This window comes from Muscardinus avellanarius (assembly GCF_963383645.1).
Source record: "Muscardinus avellanarius genome assembly, chromosome: 4".
NCBI lineage: Eukaryota > Metazoa > Chordata > Mammalia > Rodentia > Gliridae > Muscardinus > Muscardinus avellanarius.
In genome coordinates this window covers 77,229,917-77,253,390 of record NC_137789.1, presented here as the reverse complement: position 1 = coordinate 77,253,390, position 23,474 = coordinate 77,229,917, and the positions used below count along the sequence as shown (strand labels likewise).

Here is a 23,474-nt window from a genome sequence, read left to right as displayed (position 1 = left end):
TTGTCCCCTGGCAACTTCCAATTTTAAATGGTATTTTCTAAGAATTTTAGGTTGTTTTTGGTTGAAGAGCTGACAAAATTCACTACCACCACCACTCTAGCAGTAGGACCTGTGAAACAGCTTACTGTTCACACTTGCATTGCCCTTGTGGAGGAATAAACAGAGCTGGACCTCTCTCTTGAGAACTCTTGTCCATCCTTAAATTCAATCAAAAAGAAGGCAAATTGATGCAGTAATATTTCTTTAGTTGGGTGTTAGCTAATAATTTATATCAAATAGGATTTAAGGTTGCTTATAAGAGCATACATATAATACAGTCAAAATTATAAATTAGGTACAAGAACAAAAGGACACAAAGAGGCAAAAAATTAATAGAGAAATGAAGCTATCACACAAGATGAAGGTCATGATGTCCTCACTAAAGATGTCCTACAAAGCCAGGCGTGATGGTGTACGCTTGTAATCTCAGCATTTGGGAGGCTGAGACAGGAGGATTGCACAGATTCGAAGCCAGCCTCAGCTACTTAGTGAGGCCTTTTGAAACTCAGTGAGACCGTTTCAAAATAAAGAATAAAGCCGGGCGTGGTGGTGCACGTTTGTAATCCCAGCACTTGAGGGGGCTGATACAGGAGGATTGCGCAGGTTCGAAGCCAGCCTCAGCTACTTAGTGAGGCTCTCAGCAACTTAGTGAGACCCTGTTTCCAAATAAAGTATAAAATAGGTCTGGGAGTATAGCCCGGAGGTAGAAAAGCCCCTGGCTTCCACCCCTAGTACCACAAAAAAATAGAGATAGAAAGAAAGAATAAAATATAGGGCTGGGGATGTTGTTCAAAGGTAGAATGCCCCTGGGTCCCATCCCCAGTATCACACACAAAAAATTTGTGTCCTACAAATTTGGTTCTAGATTTTTTAACAGCTCAAGGAAAGAAAGAAAAACAGCATCCACAGAAAAGGTGATTTTTACGTCATCAAGTGGACAAACCTCATGCTGAAGGAAAAGATGAGATGTAGGCTATTAGGGTAATACCATCTCACTGGACTTCAGTGTCCTTCCTCACACTTGGCCTGGTATAGGTCACACAACAAATCCAAAGGGTCAGTGTTATCATCTCCATGGACAGAAAGATAAAGGTGGCCTGCTCCAGTCACCCAGCTAGCAGGCCCAGGACAGAACCCGGAGCTAGGATCTTCTGACCCACACCCCAGAGGTGACAGAAGAACACAGACCCAAATATCAACATCTGTGAGTATGAACACAAAATGACAAATTCTCCAAGGCTAGATTTCTAAACTGCAATTACTCCTTTGAGAACTACATTCCATCTTATTTTCTAAGACAACCCAAAAAAAATAAATGGGTCAAAAAGGTTTATAGATATTCCTAACTACAGTATAGACTCCCTCTATGTTTCTCTTCAGTAAACATCCATGCTGTGGGTTTAAGAATTATGAAATGTTTTTATTTCAAGCAGAATCATGGTTTCTGAATAACCTTACCACTTCCTCCCTTGCTTTGGCTATCCAAACTTGGTCTTAAGAAAACCTGAGAAGGAGACCGTGAGTCTACCCACTGCATCCCCACAACCAGAAAAGAGGGGGAGATTGTTCTATCTCACAAGACACCCCAGACTGCATCAGTAGAATGAAAATGATGTACAATACATGACCTGTAACATACACAGCAATGACATGACCTGATAAGGGGGTTAGTTTCATGACCCTCAACCTTTAAAAGAAGGTGAAAAAATTGCGTTAGAGGTTCAGTTCCATGTTGCTAGACTATCATGAAATGATGAAGCACATGTGAGATGGGAGAGTTAAAAAAAAACTTTCTGTACACTCAGAACACACACACACACACACACACACACACACACTTTCTAAAACTGTTATGATGCTGACTACGAGTACTTTCTTATGGAAATAGAAGATACAGCCAGTCTGAACAATGGTTTCAGAGTTCAAAAAAGACATCCATGTGACAAAAATATACTCCCCACTTGAATGATGTACAATATTTCTTTAGAAAAAAAGTCTTTAAAACTTGGTAACTTTTTTTTAAAGCATCCTAGAAATTCAAGCTGCTGCACAGATCCATGTTTTGATAGGGAGAAGTTCAAAGCCCAAACTCAGTATTTACAAATATTTTTTATCATCTACTGCACTATACATGAAACTGTATGAAATGTTTATGATGTGCTGATTCTGACAGACAAAATTCCTGACCCCATGGATCTTGCATTCTATTGTGTGGAAATATCAATTCATCTTTTTATGAAGGTCAACTTTCTCTGAGTAATATTTTGTCTGTACATGGATGGTTTAGTAGCTGTGATATCATTATGCTCAAAAAAATTACAATGAAATAAGATCTTCATGGATCTTATATACTATGAGGCTGAAGGAGACACAGAAAAGGGAAGCATCCCCCTGCCCCTGTCCTCCAGGGACAGGTGGCAAAGAGGTGGCTTTCAGCCAGGAATCAGGTTGTGGGTGCCTTTCATTTTGCTGTAGATGAATAATCCAGAGTTAAACCACACTAAAATCATGTGGCTGTGCAAAGCCATAAAAAATGAAAAATATTGAATTCAGAGTTTTATGGGGTGCCAGGTAACAGCATTACTTGTTCATCCCTGGAGAGTGATTGTGTTTATACACTAAAAGTAAGTTTCAGCTCTGTTTTATCCATTTGGTAGCATCCTCTTAAGGTATTATTCTCCTTTTGGGAGCTTATGTCTTTTTTATTAATATCAAATCTCACTGAGTGATATTTGGCAATTATACAGCAGGTTTATTGGTTGTGATGACATTGGAGTCAATAAAATTACATTGAAATAATATGCAACTCATACTGATGACATGCTAAATTTTCTTAGAATAACAAACTTGTGAAAACAATATACTATATGTAATTAGTGTCACTGGTACTGTTTCCTTAAATGTTCTTTAACAGGCATGGTTAATATGCTTATGAGCCATAAAAAAAGAATTTTTATATGGAAAACTTCTATAAAATTTGAGTCATACACACACACACACACACACACACACACACACACACACACATTTTTATAATCCTGTACAAAAGCAAATTTACCAGATAATTCAAAGGCAGTTGCTCAACACTTATTCCTTCCCATTCATTTGAGTTCAACATATATTTTGAGACTGACTCTATACATGGCCCTGTGCTGACCTCTCAGGACACAAAGTGAAAGGACCCAGTTCCAGTACTGGCCAGCTATTCTCCATGCTTACAGAACTAAATAGTTCAAATGGGATACAGCAGAGACAGTAAAGGAAAATATACATGATACTCAGCAAAGGCCAAGCCAAAAACAAATGGGAATCACAAAGTAGGGGAGACTTCCTGGAGAAGATGATGGCTAAGTTGAGTCTCACAAAGTAAGAGAACAGGAAAAGTGAACTTGAAGCAGAGAGAAGAGCCTGACTTAAAAAAAAAACTCAGAGATATGAAACAGCCTAAGCATAATGCAGTATTAAAATGGTAGATTACCACAGGTCAGAGGCAGGTTCATGACATGGGATTAGTGGGAGACATGCAGCCTCGAAGCTAGAATTTATCCTGTTGGGAGCCATAGATGGCTTCTGTGCAGGAAGCCAACATGATCATATTAGCATTCAGAAGGGCTACTCCAGTGTCTGCACAGAGCAGAGTAGTAAAGGGCCAGCTTGACCAGTGTGATAGCTGCTGCCATAGCCCAGGCAAAGACAGTGACTCCAGGAGATGAGCTTGCTGGAGCCACACTTCCAACACAATGGAGAAATCCCAGTGGGTTCCTGCCACACACCCTAAAGGTCCAAGTATTATATTTGTGTGGAGGACAGTGGATACTTGGGGATTCAACTCTGGGGTATTCTACCTCTGAGCTGCAGAGGTATATATATATATATATATATATATATATATATTTTACTTTGAAATGGTATCTCCCTAAGTTGTTGAGAACCTTGTTAAGTTGCTGAGGTTGACCTTAAACCTGCAATCCTCCTGTCTCAGCCTACCAAGTATTGAGATTCCAGGCATGTATCACCACACCCAGCTCCAAATACATAATAGATTTAAGGGTTTTACAACTTTTAAGGAATTCCAAATGTATGTGTAAAACATTGCGAAAGCAGTATTTGGTTTTGACATTTAGTCTTAAAAGCAAAGATCCATATTTATATTCCCTTTTTTGTAATATACAGTTTTATTTCATACAAAAAACAAATATCTTCAGCTCTTCAGACAAAAGCCCATTTGAGTACTGGATGAGTCTTGGTCTTTCAGAATACTTTAGGGCCAGAGGAATCCAGAGCCATGTATTACCCACATATGCTTTGAGACATATTTAAGGTAATGGTTCTGGAGGCAATATAACTACTTTAAGAAATGAATGTACTACAGAACAGACCTAAGGCCAAAGGTGGCAGAATCTACAAATAAAAGAACTATACTTCGTGCTCTTGGCAAAATCTTTTGAGTTGTTGGCTATCCTATTTGATATAGCTGGATAACAAGGCCATTGTGACTTGGAATATATTGGTGCTGGTATGTTCTGGACTATCAATGGAGCCTACATTTCGAAATTTAAATCTAGTATTGCAGAAAATCTTAGCCAACATTTTTTTCTATTTTTTTTAATTTATATGTGGAACATATTGAGAATGGTATACATTTAGACTGTGCTAGATGCTCTTTTACCCCCACCCATTCCCCTTTCCCCCCTCCCAACAATGAGTGTCCAGGTTAACCATACTATATTCATACTTTTATACATATTCGGATGTAGTTCCTCCATTGATCAACTTCAGCCTTCTTCCTCTCCTATCCTTCCATTCTAGCTTTGCTGAGATTTCCCCTCCATTATCTGGAGTTCCTCTGGTATCCCTAATACTTCCTAGTTTGGGCATATTAGAGAAAACATGTGTCCCTTCTCTTTCTGTGCTTGACTGATCTCATTTAACATAATATTCTCCAGGTCTTTCCATCGTTTTGCGAATGACATGATTTTATTCATTTTTATAGTTGAATAGAATTCCATTATGTATATTTCCTATAATTTTGCAATCAATTCATCTGTTGCTGGAGACCTAGGTTTAGCCAACATTTTTAGGACATCCAAAGAGGTGACATTATGATTGCACAAGGCCCATGTGATCCAAAAAGCAAGTGTTTATAAAAGAATAATTTATTTTTTTATTTTTTTATTGGTGCACTGTATTCATACATCATAATGGGATAAAAAAAAAAACTTTTATAGATATACATGCACACATCGTCCAGTTAGCCCCGACCCAATCTCCACCCCATTCCCTCCCTATCCCTCCTTCCCATGCTTGGCTTAGAGGTTGATATCTAGTATTATAGCAATTTATCCAAAATTAACAATGATAATCTCACATAACAGTTTCATTTGTCTGATACCAAGCTTTTGATGACTTAAAGATAATGTTTCAATATTTCTTTTTGCTTCTTTTCTTACCAGAGAATATTTTTTCTTTTTTTTTTTTAGTTGAATCTATCATACATTTATTTATTTATTTTTCAAAAAAAATCTATCCTGATATGGAATATGGACTCTAGATACCCAAAACAATCTCAAAAAAGAACAAAGCTAGAATATGTATATTTTCTGACTTCAAACATTATAAAGCTACAATAATTGAAACAGTGTAGTATTGTTGTAAAGGCAGATATATAAACCATTGGAGCTAAATTAAATAAAGTCTTCCATATATTGTCAAGTTATTTTTGACAAGGTTTCCACGAACATTTGGTGGAGGAAATACTAATCTTTTAACTAAATATTGTTGAAAAATAATAATTACATGAAAAAGAATAGAATTGGTCCCTTACCTAACACTATATACAAATAGTAACTCAAAATACATACAAGACCTAAATATAAATCTTAAGATTATAAACTTTTAGAAGAAAATATGGGTCATAAAACTTTACAACACTGAAGTTGGCAATGATTTCTTGGATATGATTTCAATGACACAGGCAACAGAAGGGTAAACAAACTCCCTAAAAAAAAAAGAAAATATTGTATATCCAAAGACAATGTAAACAGAGTTAAAAGTTGCTGATAGAATGGGATAAAATATTTCCAAATGCTATATCTGAAGGTATATTAATATTCCAACTAGAAATCCTAAAAATTAGCAACAATAAAAGCAAACAATACAATTTAGAGACAGGTAAAAGACTAACATAAGTAATGAATCTCCACAGATAACCAATCTTAGTTGTCTGTTGAATGGAAAATCTTGTTTCTCTGGTTCTGGTGTGTGTTACCTATTTCTTCTTTGTAGTTAATCTCTGAGTATTTTCTCTAGCACTGGTTTTGAAGACATAAACTCCTTGAGTTTCTGTTTGTCATGGAAGCTTCTTATTTCCCCATCTAATTTGATAGAAAGTTTTGCTGGGTAGGAAATTTTTGGCTGGAAGTTGTTTTCTTTCAGAGTTTGGAATATGTTACTCCAAGCCCTTCTGGCTCTCATGACTTGGTTTGGGAAGTCTGGAGTGATTCTAATTGGTTTGCCTCTGAATGTCACTTGGCCCTTTGATTTTATTGCCTTTAAGATTCTCTGCTTGGCTTCCACATTGGTCATTTTGACAATTATGTGGCGTGGGGATCCTCTTCTCTGATCCTGTCTAAAGGGAGTTCTATAAGTTTCCTGGACCTGTGTATCGACCTCTTGCTCTATGTTTGGAAAATTTTTGCTATTACTTCCTTGAAGAGATAGTTGATCCCTTTGGTTTCACCTTCTTTTCCCTCCTCTATTCCAATTATTCTTAGGTTAGCTCTCTTAAAATGGGCCCATATTTCTTCAATGTCAGATTCCTACTGTCGGATATTTTTTTCTAGATTAGAAACTATGCGTTCATTTTTGGAGTGATCATCTTCTAAGAGCGAGATTCTATTCTCCATGTGGTCTAATCAGTTGTTTGTACTTTGAATTGAGGACTTTACTTCATTAATTGCATTCTTTATCTCTTTTTGGCTCTCTCTGAATTCTTTTCGAAATACCTCTATTATTTCTACAGTTATTTTCCTGATTTGATCTTCTAGAAATCTCTAAATTTCTGTTTTATCGAGTTCTGATGTTGTGGGGTTGTGGGCATTCACTGCTCCATTGTTATTCCTCTTTACCATGATTTCAGAAGTTTGTGCCTTCTCTGGGTTCTTCTCTTGGGTCACTACGACTTCACTTAAGGTGCTCTGGATCTCGAGTCTGTGGTATCTCATTCCCCATTACTCCTTTACTAGGTTGTATCGCAGAGTCTCAGACCCAGGGAGTCAATCGAGGCTGCTTTAGACCATGGGGGAGGTGCCAGGTTGGGTGTTCTCCTATGGTGTGATATCTCTGCCACTGCCACTCCCCAACTGGGTCAAGTCCCTGGGAGTGCAGTACTGGGATTTCTCCTCTAGGGGCCGCAATTTGACTCACTGTTGTTTAGTGCACTGATGGAGCTGTAGTGGACTCGGTGAATTCGCTGCTGCTGTCACCGGTGGCAATATGGCACCGCTGCCACTCCCTCGCCTGTGAGGCTGGTGTATTTCTTCTCTGGTTTTGAGCTCCACTCTGAGTCCCTGCAGGGTATGCTGAGCCCAGCCCCTGGGAGCTTTGGACACTCCCTGTGCCGAAAAATCTTCTGAATTCTGCCCAGCTGATCCACAGCAGCTGACCTTGGCTCGCTGTCCGCCACTCCTCTCTGAAGCCTGGTGGGCTGTTGAGTGGGTTGGTCTGGTGCCACCCGGTGAATTCGCCACTGCCGCTGGCAGTAAGGCACTGCTGCCACATCCTTGGGCGTGGGGCCATCGTATCTCCTCTCTGGCTCTGAGCTCCATTCTGAGTCTCCCTCCTCTCAGGGGCCTGGTGCTGCGAGGGAAGATGGCCCCCATCGCCACTCCGCACCATGGCTCCGGCCGCAGCACTGCGGTCTGGTTTCTTTCTGGTGTCTCGTTTTTCCAGCCCTCTTTTTCTATGTCCCTTGTATTTACATTTTTTGTTTCTCTGCTGATGGTGTTTTCTGGCTATGAGAGGTGCTGATTTTGTGGTAATAGAGATTGGTTGTTAGCGGGGCTCATAAGCCCCGCTTTTCTCCGTCACCATCTTCCAAGAATAATTTATTTAAAAGGAGACAAATTTTCACTACTAATTCATCAGATTTCTTTAAAATTATGTGCCAAGCAAGGCATGGTGTCACACACTTGTAATCCCAGCATTTAGAAGGCTGGGACAGGAGGATGGCAGTTTGTGGACAGCCTCAGCTACTTAGTGAGGTCCCTTGCAACTAAGTGAGACCCTGTTTCAAAATAAAGAATAAAAAATAGGGCTGTGGGTGTCTCTCAGAGGTAGAATATCTCTGGGTTCCATCCCTAGTACCAAAAAAATAAGTTATGTGTCAAAAGATCATATTTGGTTAGAAGGTAATAATCTACATAATTCTACAAAGTCTTATAACTATTCTAAAAAGTACTATAAACCTGCTCCATGTAGACTACTAAGAGAATGAATCTTCTCTAAGATTTGACTTCTGAGTGATATTTTATTTCTATATGACAGCCCACATAGCCACAGATTTTCTGATAATTAGTAAGCATTTATTCTTTTGGCTTGTTTATTGTCTTATTCAAATGAATTTACCATTACTTTTGAAAAACCAGGTACTTAACAATAAACTATTAGCTACTGTGTGCTTGTGCATGTGTGTTTGTATGTGTGCTTCTTCAAGCTTTTAAGAGTAAAAATTGGGGCTGAAGAGGAGTAGCTTAGTAACAGAGCACTTGCCTAGCATGTGTGAGGCCCTGTGTTCAATTCCAGCACCACAAACAAAAGAAAGAAAGAAACAAACAAACAAACAAAAAACAAGATAGCAACAAAAGCATAAAGAGTAGGCATTCGGGCACACTGGCAAAATGAAGCAGATTGGAGCCACCGTTCAAGTAATTCAAGTTCTATAATTTAGCTAATAATATATAATATAGTCATGAAGAAATTCAATTCTGACATTTCATTAAAAAGTCACAAAAATCAAAGTTTCTTCAGTGAAAATAATGGCAAGATATCTTTAATAACTTCATCTCTGAATCAGCAAGGTTACTAAGAAACACTAAAAAAACTTGTGATTTTGGGGGGAAGTATGATTAATAATGATCATCTAGCCTAAAATTAGTATTGAGAATTATAAAAGACCCAGAAGTAAAACTTTCTAATTAAAGTTTCTATAATAAGCTACCCTGAAGGGCACAAATGACCTATCCTGATTAGCAGTTTTTCCCATACTGATGGCCCATTAAAAAAATACCATTACTTAAAAAACTAGCCAGATAGAAGGTCATGCTATTTCAAAGGCTTGGGCAATCTCACGCCAGAAATCCATACAGAAGTAACCCTCATTTGCATCCTTCCTTTCTGTGGTTTCTGTTACCCAGTGTCAACCACAACTTGAAAACATTGAATAGAAAATTCCAGAAAGAGAGAAAGAAAGAGATCACCTCCCCATAATTTTTGCTGTAGTATATTTTAACAATCATTCTATTACATTGTGACTTATTGTTGTTAATTTCTTACTGTTCCTAGTTTATAAGTTAAATTTTATCAGAGGTATTTATAATAGGAAGAAACTATATACAGATTTTGGTATAATCATGATTTTAGGCATCCACAGAGGGTCTTAGAATGCATCCCTCGCCAATAAGCAAGGAACACTATAATTATATTTTTGTGCTTATGCTATTCTTCATACCACTCTAAGTACGTTCAATTTTAATGTGTCTGTATACCTTAAATGTTAAGATACTTGCAAACAGTAATTCATCTGTTCTGCTGAGAAATTAAATGATCTATGCGGCAGCCTTAAGAAACTTATCCATACTCAAGAAGACAACAGGACTAGTATCATGGTCACATCACCCCTGGAATACAATGTTTTGTTACTCCACGTTCAAAAGGACACCTTGAAATATGCCCTATGCAGAGGTGCAGAAATGCTGGCAAGACCCAAAGGTCACCAGTCAGAGGCTCCACCATCATCTCTGCCCTGCTCCCATGGCTACTACTAGAGCTGCATGGATCACATCTTAAAATTCTCTGTGTCATGGCTCCTTTTCCACTGATACTGCAGTGGCTGTGGTCTTTGTTATTTGAAACTCCAGCACTCATCTTCAAACTGGCTCCCAATTTCTCCAAGATGCCATCTCATTCAGTCCTGCCAGGTTAATTTTCCTAAAGCAACACATTAATTATGACTTTATCTTACAGCAAAAAAAAAAAAGATTATACTAGTTAGACTCTTTCCAGGGTCCCTGGTGGAGGCATTCCAACATGCCCTTTCTATGATATTCCCCCTTTATTACGAAGGAGTCTTCTCTTCCAAATGTTCTAAAGGATCTCCCATTCCTTATACCACACAGAGCTAGCCCCTTCCATGTCCCACCATGTCTGTATGTCATTAACCCCTTAAGGGTCACTTCAAATGTTACCTCCTCCACTAACCCATCCTAACACCTATCTTCCATAACCTATCATTGTAACTTCCCATTGGGAAGGCTAAGGGTATGATTTATATTTACCATATCCAAAACATGTAACTCCTTGCATAAAGTAAAACAATGATTTCCAATTACACTTTGCAAGCTGCAGGAAACCAATGAACATGTATGTTTGGGGCACAGGGGTACATCTCCAGCTTCCCCTGATACATTAACAGCTGGCAAGCTAGGCATGCTCTCTGCAGCTTGCTGATCTCCTCACCAGGCCCTACTGACTCCCCAACATCACAAATGAAGCAGAGGGTCACCAGTTATTTTCAATCTTTCGCTCTCCTGAATGCTCACATTTATAGTATCTGCTTGGTTCTCAGACAAATGAGTTTTTAACTCCTGTAGTAAATAATAAGTAAGTGTTGAGAGATGGACTATCATAGGAATTCCTCAACTAAAAGGAAAAAAATGACAACTTTGTGACACAATGACAGTAGTTAGTATCTTTAAGGATGTTGTGTGGGAAGACAACTATTATGTGTTCTATGTAGGTCCAGAGTCCCAAAATAGAAACAATGGACTGTAGAATTTTCTGACTTCTGGAAATGCTCAAATGCAAACAGATTTCCTCAATGAGAGATGAATTTCCTTCCCTAAGCTGTTCAAGCTGAGGTTTCCCAACTCCTCGCCAGAAGAATCTGAGATGGAAGGAACTGGCAGCCCTGCAGGGACCATTTCACTTGGATAATCTTAAGAGCACAGCCTCTCTCCTGAACTGCCTTGCATTCTTACTATAGAGCAGAGTGGGATCTCACCATCTAGTGAGTCCATTACACCTTCCTCTTGGCTTTCCAGACTCCAGAACTATGAAAAGTAAATTCCGATTCTTTATAAACAATCCAGTTTTGGGTATTTGTCATAGTGGCCAAATGGAATAAGACTTCAGGAAAGGCTCTGGATAAAAAGGCATTAGATATTTGTGGATATGCAATTATAGAGTGGGAAAATGGATTTAAATCCTTTAAAAGGAACAGTTAAGCCTCCTGACCCAATTCTCCTGGAAAGGCAGCTACCTTTTACCTTCTACACTAGAGGAGGAAAGAATGTGGGCCTACCACATGGCGACACACTGTGGCCAACAGCCAGACTGTAGACAGCTAAGTATGAGCTGGCCTCTAAGCCAAAGCACAAACAAAAGATGGGTAAATTCCAGGGAAACTGATATAAGCTACAAAGATTCCTCCACATGGCTTGGTCCTTGACTGATCTCACATTACTACAGAGTCCACCAGACCTCAATCCCTCCCATGTGCACATAGCTTCCAGTCCACTTTTTAAAACATTCCTAACTATGAATAAAGAACCAAAATCACTCAACATTTGATGAGAACCTCAAATATGAAGGAGAGGGAACAAAACAAACAGAAGGAAGCCAGAATAAATAGAGACATAGAGAGAACAGGAAAGAAACAATAATCAATACAGATATAATGAGGAAAGCTCACAGTCATGAAAAGCTGGATGCTGCATTTTTAAAATTAAAAATACTTTTTTAAAAATCAGCAGTCTTAGGGGAAATGGGGGGTGGAGAGGGCACCAAGCACAGTCTGAATGTATGCCACTTTCAATATTATCTGCAAAAAAGTAAAATTAAATTTTAAAAAGTGTGGGCCACCAGGCCTGGCTTTAACTAACTTTAAATATAGAAAGAAAATATTAGAAGCCATAAAAAGATTTTTTTTAAAAATCAACACTTTTTTTTTTGGCAGTACTGGGGATGGAACTCAGGGGCATTCTACCTCTGAGATACCCCCAGCCCTATTGCAAAGAGCCTCACTAAGTAGTTGAGGCTGTCCACAAACCGTGATCCTCCTGTCTTGGCTTCCCAAATGCTGGGATTTCAAGTATGTACCACCACTCCCGGCAATCGGGCAAAAATTACAAATTCAGTAGAGAAAATGAAAGATGAAAGTCTGGCTTTCAAGGGTTCATAAAACTAGCAACAACGAGGAGTCATTACTTCCTCCTGAGTACTAGGACTAAAACTCTGCTTCTTAAAGAGTGTGTCGGCAAGAGATGGCTCTTGGAACGTCCATTGCTGATATTCAGAACATGAATCCCTCTGAGATATTTTTCTCCTTCAGAGAGTATATCTCTTAAATAAAAAAATAAGAATTACTTCTGGGAAGATGGCGACGGAGCAAAACGGGGCTTATGAGCCCTGCTAACAACCAATCTCTATTATCACAAAATCAGCGCCTTTCATAGCCAGAAAACACCATCAGCAGAGAAACAAAACATGTAATTTTAAGGGACAGAGAAAAAGAGGGCTGGAAAAACGAGACACCAGAAACCAGACCGCAGTGCTGCAGCCGGAGCCGCGGCATGAAGCGGCGGGTGCCATTTTGCCTTGCAGCACCAGGCTCCAGAAAGGAAGGGAACTCATAACAGAGCTCAGAAACCAGAGAGGAGATACGCCAGCCTCATGCCCGAGAACACGGCAGCAGCGCCTTACTGCTGGCGGCAGCGGCGAGTTCACCGGACGGCACCAGACCAACGGACTCAACAGCCCACCAAGCTCCAGAGAGGAGTGGCGGACAGGGAGCTGAGGTGAGCCGCTGCGAAACAGCCGGGCGGGATTCGGCAGACTTCTTGGCGCAGGGAGCAGCTAAAGCTCCCAGTGGCTGGGCTCAGCACACCCTGCAGGGACTCAGAGTGGAGTTTAAAAACAGAAAAGAAATACGCCAGCCTCACGGCCGAGGGCATGGTAGCGGCGCCATATTGCTACCGGCGGCAGCAGCAGCGAATTCACCGAGTCCACGACAGCTCCATCTGCGCACTCAACAGTGAGTCAAATTGCGGCCCCTAGAGAAGAAATCCCAGTACTGCACTCCCTGGGACTTGACCCAATGGGGGAGTGGTGGTGGTAGAGATATTACACCATAGGAGAACGCCCAACCTGGCACCCCCCATGGTTTAAAGCAGCCTCGATTGACTCCCTGGGTCTGAGACTCTGCGATACAACCCAGTAAAGGAGTACGTGGACTGAGATAACACAGACTCGAGATCCACAACACCTTAAGTGAAGTCACCTTAGTGACCCAGGGAAGAACCCAGAGAAGGCACAAACTTCCGAAATCATGTGAAAGAGGCATAACAAAGGAGCAATGAATGCCCACAACCCCACAACATCAGAACCCGATAAAACAGGAATTCAGAGATTTATAGAAGATCAAATCAGGAAAATAACTGTAGAAATAATAGAGGTGTTTCCAGAAGAATTCAGAGAGAGCCAAAAAGAGATAAAGGATGCAATTAATGAAGTAAAGTACTCAATTCAAAGTACAAACAACCGATTAGTCCACATGGAGAATAGAACCTCGATCTTAGAAGATGATCACTCCAAAAATGAACGCATAGTTTCTAATCTAGAAAAAAATATCCGACAGCAGGAATCTGACATTGAAGAAATATGGGCCCATTTTAAGAGAGCTAACCTAAGAATAATTGGAATAGAGGAGGGAAAAGAAGGTGAAACCAAAGGGATCAACTATCTCTTCAAGGAAGTAATAGCAAAAATTTTCCAAACATAGAGCAAGAGGTCGATACACAGGTCCAGGAAACTTATAGAACTCCCTTTAGACAGGATCAGAGAAGAGGATCCCCACGCCACATAATTGTCAAAATGACCAATGTGGAAGCCAAGCAGAGAATCTTAAAGGCAATAAAATCAAAGGGCCAAGTGACATTCAGAGGCAAACCAATTAGAATCACTCCAGACTTCCCAAACCAAGTCATGAGAGCCAGAAGGGCTTGGAGTAACATATTCCAAACTCTGAAAGAAAACAACTTCCAGCCAAAAATTTCCTACCCAGCAAAACTTTCTATCAAATTAGATGGGGAAATAAGAAGCTTCCATGACAAACAGAAACTCAAGGAATTTATGTCTTCAAAACCAGTGCTAGAGAAAATACTCAGAGATTAACTACAAAGAAGAAATAGGTAACACACACCAGAACCAGAAAAATAAGATTTTCCATCCAACAGACAACTAAGATTGGTTATCTGTGGAGATTCATTACTTATGTTAGTCTTTTACCTATCTCTAAATTGTATTGTTTGCTATTATTGTTGCTAATTTTTAGGATTTCTAGTTGGAATATTAATATACCTTCAGATATAGCATTTGGAAATATTTTATCCCATTCTATCAGTAACTTTTAACTCTGTTTACATTGTCTTTGGATATACAAGTTTTTTTTATTTTTTAGGGAGTTTGTATACTCTTCTGTTGCCTGTGCCATTGAAATCATAGCCAAAAAATCACTGCCAATTTCAATGTTGTGAAGTTTTATGACCCAGATTTTCTTCTAAAAGTTTATAATCTTAAGATTTATATTTAGGTCTTTTATCTATTTTGAGTTAATATTTGTATATGTGTTAGGTAAGGGTCCAATTCTATTCTTTTTCATGTAATTATTATTTTTCAACAATATTTAGTTAAAAGATTAGTATTTCCTCCACCAAATGTTCATGGAAACCTTGTCAAAAATAACTTGACAATATATGGAAGAATTTATGTCTAGGCTTTTATTTAACTCCAATGGTTTATATATCTGCCTTTAGAACAGTACTACACTGTTTCAATTATTGTAGCTTTATATGGTTTGAAATCAGAAAATATACATCTTCTAGCTTTGTTCTTATTCGAGATTGTTTTGGGTATCTAGAGTCCATATTCCATATCAGGATAGATTTTTTCTGAAAAATAAATAAATAAATGTATGATAGCTTCATCTAAAAAAAAGAAAAGAAAAAAATATTCTCTGGTAAGAAAGAAAGCAAAAAGAAATATTGAACTGTTATCTTTTAGTCATCAAAAGCTTGGTGTCAGACAAATGAAACTGTTTTGTGAGATTATCATCGTTAATATTGGATAAATTGCTATAAAACTAGATGTCAATCACTAAGCCAAGCATGGGAAGGAGGGATGGGGAGGGAACGGAGTGGGGATCGGGTAGGGGCTAACTGGGTAATGTGTGTATGTATGTCTACAAAAGTATTTTCTTTATACCATTATGATGTATGAATACATTGCACCAATAAAAAATAAAAAAATACTTAAAAAAAAGAATTAAAAAAAAGATGAAAGTCTGGGAAATCTACCAGAAAGAAGAAGAAAATAGCAAAGAGAAAGCAGGAGTAACTAAAAAAGGAAAAAGAAAATTTATCAATGAAAGGTATAGGAAATATAAGAAAATTTCTGAGAAATAAAATATATAATTATCTAGACTGCAAGGATTCACCAAGTGTTCAGCTCAAAAAAAAATTGGGGGAAAAACATGACTAAAAATTTCAAAACAACAGATAGGAAGAGAAAAAGCTATAAAAGCTTCCAGAAAGGAACAAAGAAAAAAGAATATACAGAGGCGGTTGAAAAGCAGATGCCATTAGCTCTTCCATCACAAGACTAGAAATGAAAAGGTAAAGTAGCAACAACATCAAACATCACTTAACACCAAAAATACTTCTGACACAGACTGCCACCTTGGAGTGGCAGTGGGAATGGAATGGCCCGTCTTGCAGATACACAGAGAATCCAAACACTCTTCACAGGACCCTTTCCTCTGGATGTTCCCAAAAAATGGACTGTAGAAGGAAATAAACCAGAAATGATAGCATAACCTCAAAAGAGGACGACAGCATTCAGGAATGATGGAACCAAACGAGGAAGATACAGGGACTTGGCAGGACGAGGTGCAGGAGAAGGAAGTGATGGCTGTAAGGAGGCTGGAGGGCAAGCAGCCCAGGCCTGGGAGAGTGGCCTCCAGGAGCAGAAGGAAGGACAAGAGGGAGGGGCCGAGGCCACCATGTGCCTCTGAACAGCCTGAGAGAAGAGCTGGGTCAGAGCATGTGGAGTGAATCTGTGACAGATACACTTAAAAATAAATAAACAAAAATACATTAACTCCAGATAAAAAAAATACTTTCAATAAGGAAATACAGTGTCAGCTGAAAATAACAGTTACATAATTGATATAATAAAAACCCTGAGTATTAACTTAAAATATAATAAAGACAATAGTGGGGGCAAAATCACAAAAGGAGAGAGTAATAAGAGAACTGGCCTCATCTTCCACACCGGGGTGTTCAAAAATACCTCAAGCTGGGCGTGGTGGCGCATGCTTGTAATCCCCACACTTGGGAGGCTGAGACAGGAGGATCACACAGGTTCGAAGCAAGCCTCAGCTACTTAGGCTCTCAGTAACTTAGTGAGACCTGTTTCCAAAAATAGGTCTGGGAGTATAGCCCGGAGGTAGAAAGCCTCTGGGTTCCACCCCCAGTACCACAAAAAAAAAAAAAAAATACCTTAAACATCAGCGCATATCCAAATCAGGCCTAGACAGAAATACAGACAGTTCTTCCTCAGTGGTCAGGGGTGAAGGATGAGGAGGGAAAAGGGCAAAAAAGGTAGGTGAGAAAGAAACAACATCTCATGGCCACAGTCAGCATGTTGTCTGATAGTCTCTATTTGAGGATGGGTAAAGCACCAAGGAAAATTATGAATGTCTGAGCAAATACTATAAAAAAACGAGTCAAATTTGATGAAGTATTCTCCGATAGAGGACTATTATCTAGAATATACAGAGAATTCAAGAAACTCAGCACTAAGAAAACAAATAACCTAACCAAAAACGGGCAAGTGAACTAAATAGAAACTTCACAAAGGAAGAAATTCAAATGGCCAATAAATGCATGAAAAAAGACTCAACATCATTAGCAATCAAAGAGATGCAAATCAAAACTACCCTGAGATTTCACCTAACTCCAACTAGAATGGCAATCATTCAAAACACAAACAACAACAAATGCTGGTGAGAATGTGGAGAAGTGGAAATTTTAATACATTGTTGGTGGGACTGCAAATTAGTGCAACCACTTTGGAAAAAAGTAAGGAGGATCCTCAGAAGAATGAGTACAAACTTACCATTGATCCAACAATACCACTTCTGGGTATCTACCCAAAAGAATGTAAACCAAACTACCAAACTAATGCATGTGTATCTATGTTCATAGCTGCACAATTCACCATTGCAAACTATGGAACCAGCCAAGATGTCCATCAACAGATGAATGACTTACAAAACTATGGGATATGTACACAATGGAATTTTACTCAGCCATAAAGAAAAACACAATTACGTCATTTACAGGGAAATGGATGAAACTTGAAGAGATTATGCTAAGTGAGATTAGTCAGTCACAAAAAAGAAATCAGATGTTCTCCCTAATATGTGAAAGCTAGGGAGAAAATGGGTCATAGGAGGAACTCTAGATGAAGAAGGAGATTCTATAGATGAGCAAATAAGGCAACCTAACTGAGGGGATGGGTGGGGGAAGAAGGAAAATCTCTAATGCACATGATGTACTTTTTAACAAACATATCAATATCAATCACTAAGCCAAACAGAGAAGCAGGGAGGAGGAGGGAATGGGGTGAGAACAGGGTAAAGGCTAATTGAGTGATGTGTGCATGTATGTCTCCACCATCTTGCATCCCATTAAGATGTATGAATACAATGCACCAATAAAGAATTTTTTAAAAATTTGATGAAGTATTTGATATTTAAGCAGGATTATACATACTGTCTTAAGAGAGTATTTGTGCTTAGCAATCCCTTTGCTCCCAATACTTTATAACACACCCATATCATATTTACACTAGAACTTTAACAAACTCTGTTTTCATAGACAATGAATCTTTAAGAACCACCTTAGCTATGTGTATATAACCAACACTCATTTTGGTGCCTAATATGAAATGTGTTTTTGTTGTTTAGACCTGTAAACACTGAATTCCAGAAGTACAGATGGACTCAACATTCAGGTTACAGGCAGGCCAACATGTCATATCACATACATATATTAATTACCTTTGAATATATTTATATGCCTGAACATTTAAATTACACAATTTACTTAAAAATAACATATAATGTCCCATCATAGATAAACCTGATGCCAAAAAAACAATTCTGATTCAAGCACAAATCTGATTTAAGTTACACAGATCTCTGACTAAGTACATATAAGACCTAGAATATTTTTAGAGTGATTCCCCTTCTTTAACTACTCAGGATAACACAAAAGAAAGAGTACCTGAAACTAAGATTATCTCAGTGGTTCTAAATTAAATCTCAGAAACATTCTTGATTTTTAAAAAAATCCATAGTTAGAAATCAATACCTGCCTAAACCTAAACATTTAAATTTGAAATATCAAATGTATCAATTTAAACAGTCTCTGTTTAAAAGACATAACCTAATAGTTTAACATACTCTAATTTTGCACTCTTTCCAAAAGAAAGATAGTTACTGTTCAGTGTGAAAGCATGATATTAATGCTATTTTTAACTCTGTTTTCCTCTCTCATACATTTAAGCTAAAAACCCATTTCCCCAGAAATTGCCACTTTCCACAAAACATTTCAGATTCCTCTCAAATAGGTTAGAGCTGAAAAAGAAATAAAAATAAGAGCTTAATTTACCATTTAAATCATCAGCTAAGTTTAGAAGATGTTTTATTGTTATTAGTTGATTCGTTGATTCATCTTAATATACTAGAGAAAATTCATTTGCAAAGTCTATCTTAAATGGCAGATTATATAAACAAACCTAATCTTCAGTTTCACAAAGTCGCAAAATGGAGAATTATGATTAAGTTATTTTAGCTTAAGAGTTTAAAAAAAATACAGATCAGTACACCTGCACATGCCCTTCCTCTTATTTCACAAATTGACCAAACTAATGTAGTTCTAGCAACATCGGACAAAAAAGAACCACCGAGATCTTTATCATCTCACCCTTTCATTCCAGAAAATAATTCCCAAAATTTATTCTATGATAAATAAAGGCCTCTAGAAAAGACAGCCTTGTGAGTTGTACCTTTACAATCATACAAGTTAGTCAGAGTTGATCAACCACATGACATCCAGTTTGCAAAAGCACATAAGCATGCTTTCTAGGATACCTGATTTGGATTTGAGTATAACTTGAATGGTGTGCCCATCGTTGGTGACTTCACAGTCCCGGCAGACGACGTAATTTGGAGATAGGCGAACATCCAGCAATGAGGGGTCGTATCTAGCTTCTCTTGAGTTTAGGTTAATAGGAGACTGGTATTCCCCGTTAGCATCAGGAAACACCAAGCCCCACTCAACACCTAAGGAAAAAATGAAAACAAAAAAATCAAGAAAAAGTAGGTTACAGTAAAATTTTACATGTAAAAACTAATTTGAACTCGGTGTCATGACTACAGTCACTTTACAAATGAAATGTGATGTGTTTATGTGGATTTTTACCTTTATTTTATGAATTGTATAATATTACCAAATATCACATACAATATCCTGAATGAGATATCCTATTCACATACAAAATCCTGAATGGGACATTCTATTTGCTTATATTTGCCCACATAGATGTAATGACTTATGGCATTAGGAAATTTAGGTCATCTTTCAGTGATTAGAAAAAAAACCATAAAAATTTCCTCTGCTCCTTGACTCAATTCCGTTCAGTACTTGGGAAATAGCTGTAACTTTCAACATGTCTGGCAAGAGCCAAAAACTATTTCTGATGCTACTGAACACCTCTTATCAGAAATGTATATACAACAAAATGTGCAGAAAGATTTACATATATGTATCGCTTCTAAAGTTTTTATAACTAAATTTATATATTCTATGTATGTTTAAGTATTTAGAGTAAACATCGCCACTAACAGCCACTGTCGTCAGGGATACATTTAGGAAACTTTCTCTTTAAAAGTGAGCCCCTTATCCCAAGCCCCACTGATCCAGTTTGAAATTTAGAACAAGTTTTAGAGTTGGAACTTTGCTAGTATCTTCATGAGAAGACTAGAGAGTAACAGAGTTGCAGGCGCGCTGTCTTCTCCAAGTGTAAACACTTTCTGGGCTCCTCCTGGGAGGCGCGGCCCGGGACCCCGCAGGCAGGTGAGCGCGCCCGGGGCGGGGCGGGAGGCCAGCCGGGCGGGCGCGGGTTACCTTCCTCGTAGCCCCACTCCACGCCCTCCTCCTCCTCCTCCTCGTCCTCCTCCTTCTCGGGGAAGGCGACGGCGTCTTCGATGAAGCTCAGGTCAGCCATGGGAAAGCCGCGGCCGGGGCTGTCCCCGCGGTGCGTGCGCCTGGCGGGAGCGGAGCGCGGCGCGTGTGGACGCGGCGGCGCGTGTGGACGGGCGGGCGGCTCTGCACGGGCGCGGGCGGCTGGACGGAGCCTCAGGTCCCGCCCGCGCCGCGGCGCTATAAACCCGGCCGGGGCGTGGCCCGCGCCGAGGCCCCGCCCCCTGCGCGCAGCGGGCCGGCCGGACCTGCGCCCCGGCGCCCCACCCCCGGAGGCGCCCCTGGGCTTCATTTGATTTCATCTTCAGCCCAAGAAATACCCAAAAGAAAGGGAGCTGGAGAAGAGAAATACGGGTCGCCGTGCGTAGAAGGAAATTTTTTTAAAAAGGACTGAAAGATCCTAGAGCAGAATTTCAAAGAGTTTCCGCAGCAGGATCTTTTATCACTCAGTATTTACTTTTTAATTCTTCCTTAGAGCACAATGAAAAAGAGCATGGAAATTTTTCCAAGACAGGTATAAATTCCTTAAAATTTTAAAGCTTAAAAAGTAACCGTTTCAGGAAAAGCAAAAGTCTGAATGTGGAGGAGTAGATGTTATTTGCGGAAGCTTTTGCATAAAAAAAAAAGGACGAATTCAAAGGCAAAGGTAGTGAAAGGTAATAAAGAGAGGGTGCTTGGTTCTAGCCTCAGGGTCTGGGTGCCGCTAGAGGCTCCCCTTACTGTGTACACACATCTCCCAACCTCACAGTGAAATCGTGTAAATAAAGAAATGCACACATTGCGCAACAGGAACCTTCCTGATCCAAAGAGGTCACATTGTTACCTCAAACACGCTTCCAAATCCAGTGTCAGCGCCTTGGCCTCCTGTCCCAAAGACCTAGTCGGTTAGCCCTAAGCCAGTTGACTGCACATTTTTAGAAGATATATTTGCATAAAAAGCTCAGATTCTGGCCTAAAGTACAATTTGGTTTTCTTATATATTATAGATATGCTCTGTGCACTCACCCAAATCTCACTGTTAGCAATTGAATAGCTTGTTCTAAATCATGCCATGCTTACGAATGCCTAATTCCTCAAATATGCATAGAGATGATTAGTTAGGGAACATTTGGAGTCTGTGCTCCGGTCCCTCAGTGCCTGCTCAACACCTTTATTTATTTATTTATTTTCCAAAAGCCACAGCAGAGCCAATTAAAAACTTCTCTAGGCCGGGCGTGGTGGCGCACGCTTGTAATCCTTGCGCTTGGGAGGCAGAGACAGGAGGATCGCGCAGGTTCGAAGCCAGCCGCACTGGCTTCAGAGACCCTGTTTCCAAATAAAAATATAAAAAATAGGTCTGGGAGTGTAGCCCGGAGGTAGAAGGGTTTCCAGGAACCCCAGTACAAAAAAAAAAAAAAAATTTTTTTTTTCTCTAGAAAGTGAATTAGAGCTAAAAGAGGATGGGAAAAGTCAGTTCTACTGCTTTCTGGAAAGTTTAGCAAAATAAGTGAAAACTATTGGTGAACTTAGATAATCTGTATATTTCAAACATATGTGTAATTTTTCTTTCTTCTTAACTTGGAGACCATAAAGTGGCCCCATCTTTCAAAAGACTGAACCAATCTGAGAGACTAAATTCGTTTTTCTTGCACTGCCACCTGGGGCTTTTGTGGACATCTCTTTTATTTGCCCCGGAGATTGGTAGGAAACGTTTACTAGAGCCATAACTATTAAAAATCGGTCAGTTCTACCAAAACTCTTAATCATTTTCCAATGAAGTTCTTCCAAAAGGAACATTTGATTTCATTTTCTTTACTCGGAAAAAAAATTTTTTTTGCAATGTTGAATTTGTTTTGAGTTTCTTTTTAGAAAAGCACTTTCCCCAGCATTCGGGAAGCGGAGACCAGAGGATCGCGTCTTCATTGACAATTGACAGCCTCCGCTACTTAGGCCCTTCGCAACTCAGAAAAACTTCAGCCGGGTGTGGTGGCACACGCTAGTAATCCCAGCACTTGGGAGGCCGAGACAGGAGGATCATGCAGGTTCAAAGCCAGCCTCCACTACTTAGTGAGACCCTGTTTCCAAATAAAGTATAAAATAGGTCTGGTTGTATAGCCCAGAGGTAGGAAAAGCCCTTGGGTTCCACCCCCAGTACCACCAAAAAAATTAAATAAATAAAAATTTAAAAACTAAAAAATAGGGCTTGGGATGGAGCTCGGTGGTAGAATGCCCCTGGGTTCCATCCCTAGTACAGCAAAGAAAAAGGAAGGAAGGAAGGAAGGAAGGAAGGAAGGAAGGAAGGAAGGAAGGAAGGAAGGAAGGTCAAAAGCACTTTCACCCAGCCGGTTGCAGTGATAAACATCTGTAATTCCATCTACTTGGGAGCTAAATCAATGTAGGAGGAGAGCAAGTTCATGGCCAACCTTGGGAGACCTTAAAACATTTTTTTTCTTAAAGGGTTCGGAGTATAGCTCAGTGATAAAATGCCTGTGAGTTCAGTCCTCAGTACCTCCTCCCCCCAAAAAATGTTCACATATTAATCAAACACCACAGCTAATGAAGCCCACACAAAGGTTATGGAAGACCTCCTTAACAAAATCACTGCCACTCAAAGCTGGTTACCTCTAATCTGCACCCCAACTCCCAGATGTGTGTAGATTTGACATTGTAACCATTATGTGATCACTGATGGCACTGAAAGTATCACAAGAATGTTAGGTGTTTACCAAACCAGAGCACAGCAAAATCACTAGAGCAAAAGTTGAGTTTTCCTTAAGTGCTATGCCATATTTACAAAGGATAAGTTGAAAGACTGAATTGTTAATATTGTAATTTTTAGCTAATAGACAATTT

General features: G+C 39.4%; 1 protein-coding gene across 2 annotated transcripts in view; it reads right to left on the bottom strand.

Annotated features, from left to right (window-relative positions):
* Positions 1-20,667, bottom strand: part of CA8 (carbonic anhydrase 8) — a gene marked incomplete at both ends in the record, with an annotated part of 71,834 nt that extends 51,167 nt beyond the window's left edge. For both annotated transcript variants that reach the window (XM_080693871.1, XM_080693872.1), the window contains 2 exons: positions 19,532-19,723; positions 20,568-20,667. In XM_080693871.1, coding sequence (XP_080549997.1) covers positions 19,532-19,723; positions 20,568-20,667 — 292 coding nt within the window. The remainder of the gene's footprint in view (positions 1-19,531; positions 19,724-20,567) is intronic.
* Positions 20,668-23,474: the final 2,807 nt, after the last annotated feature.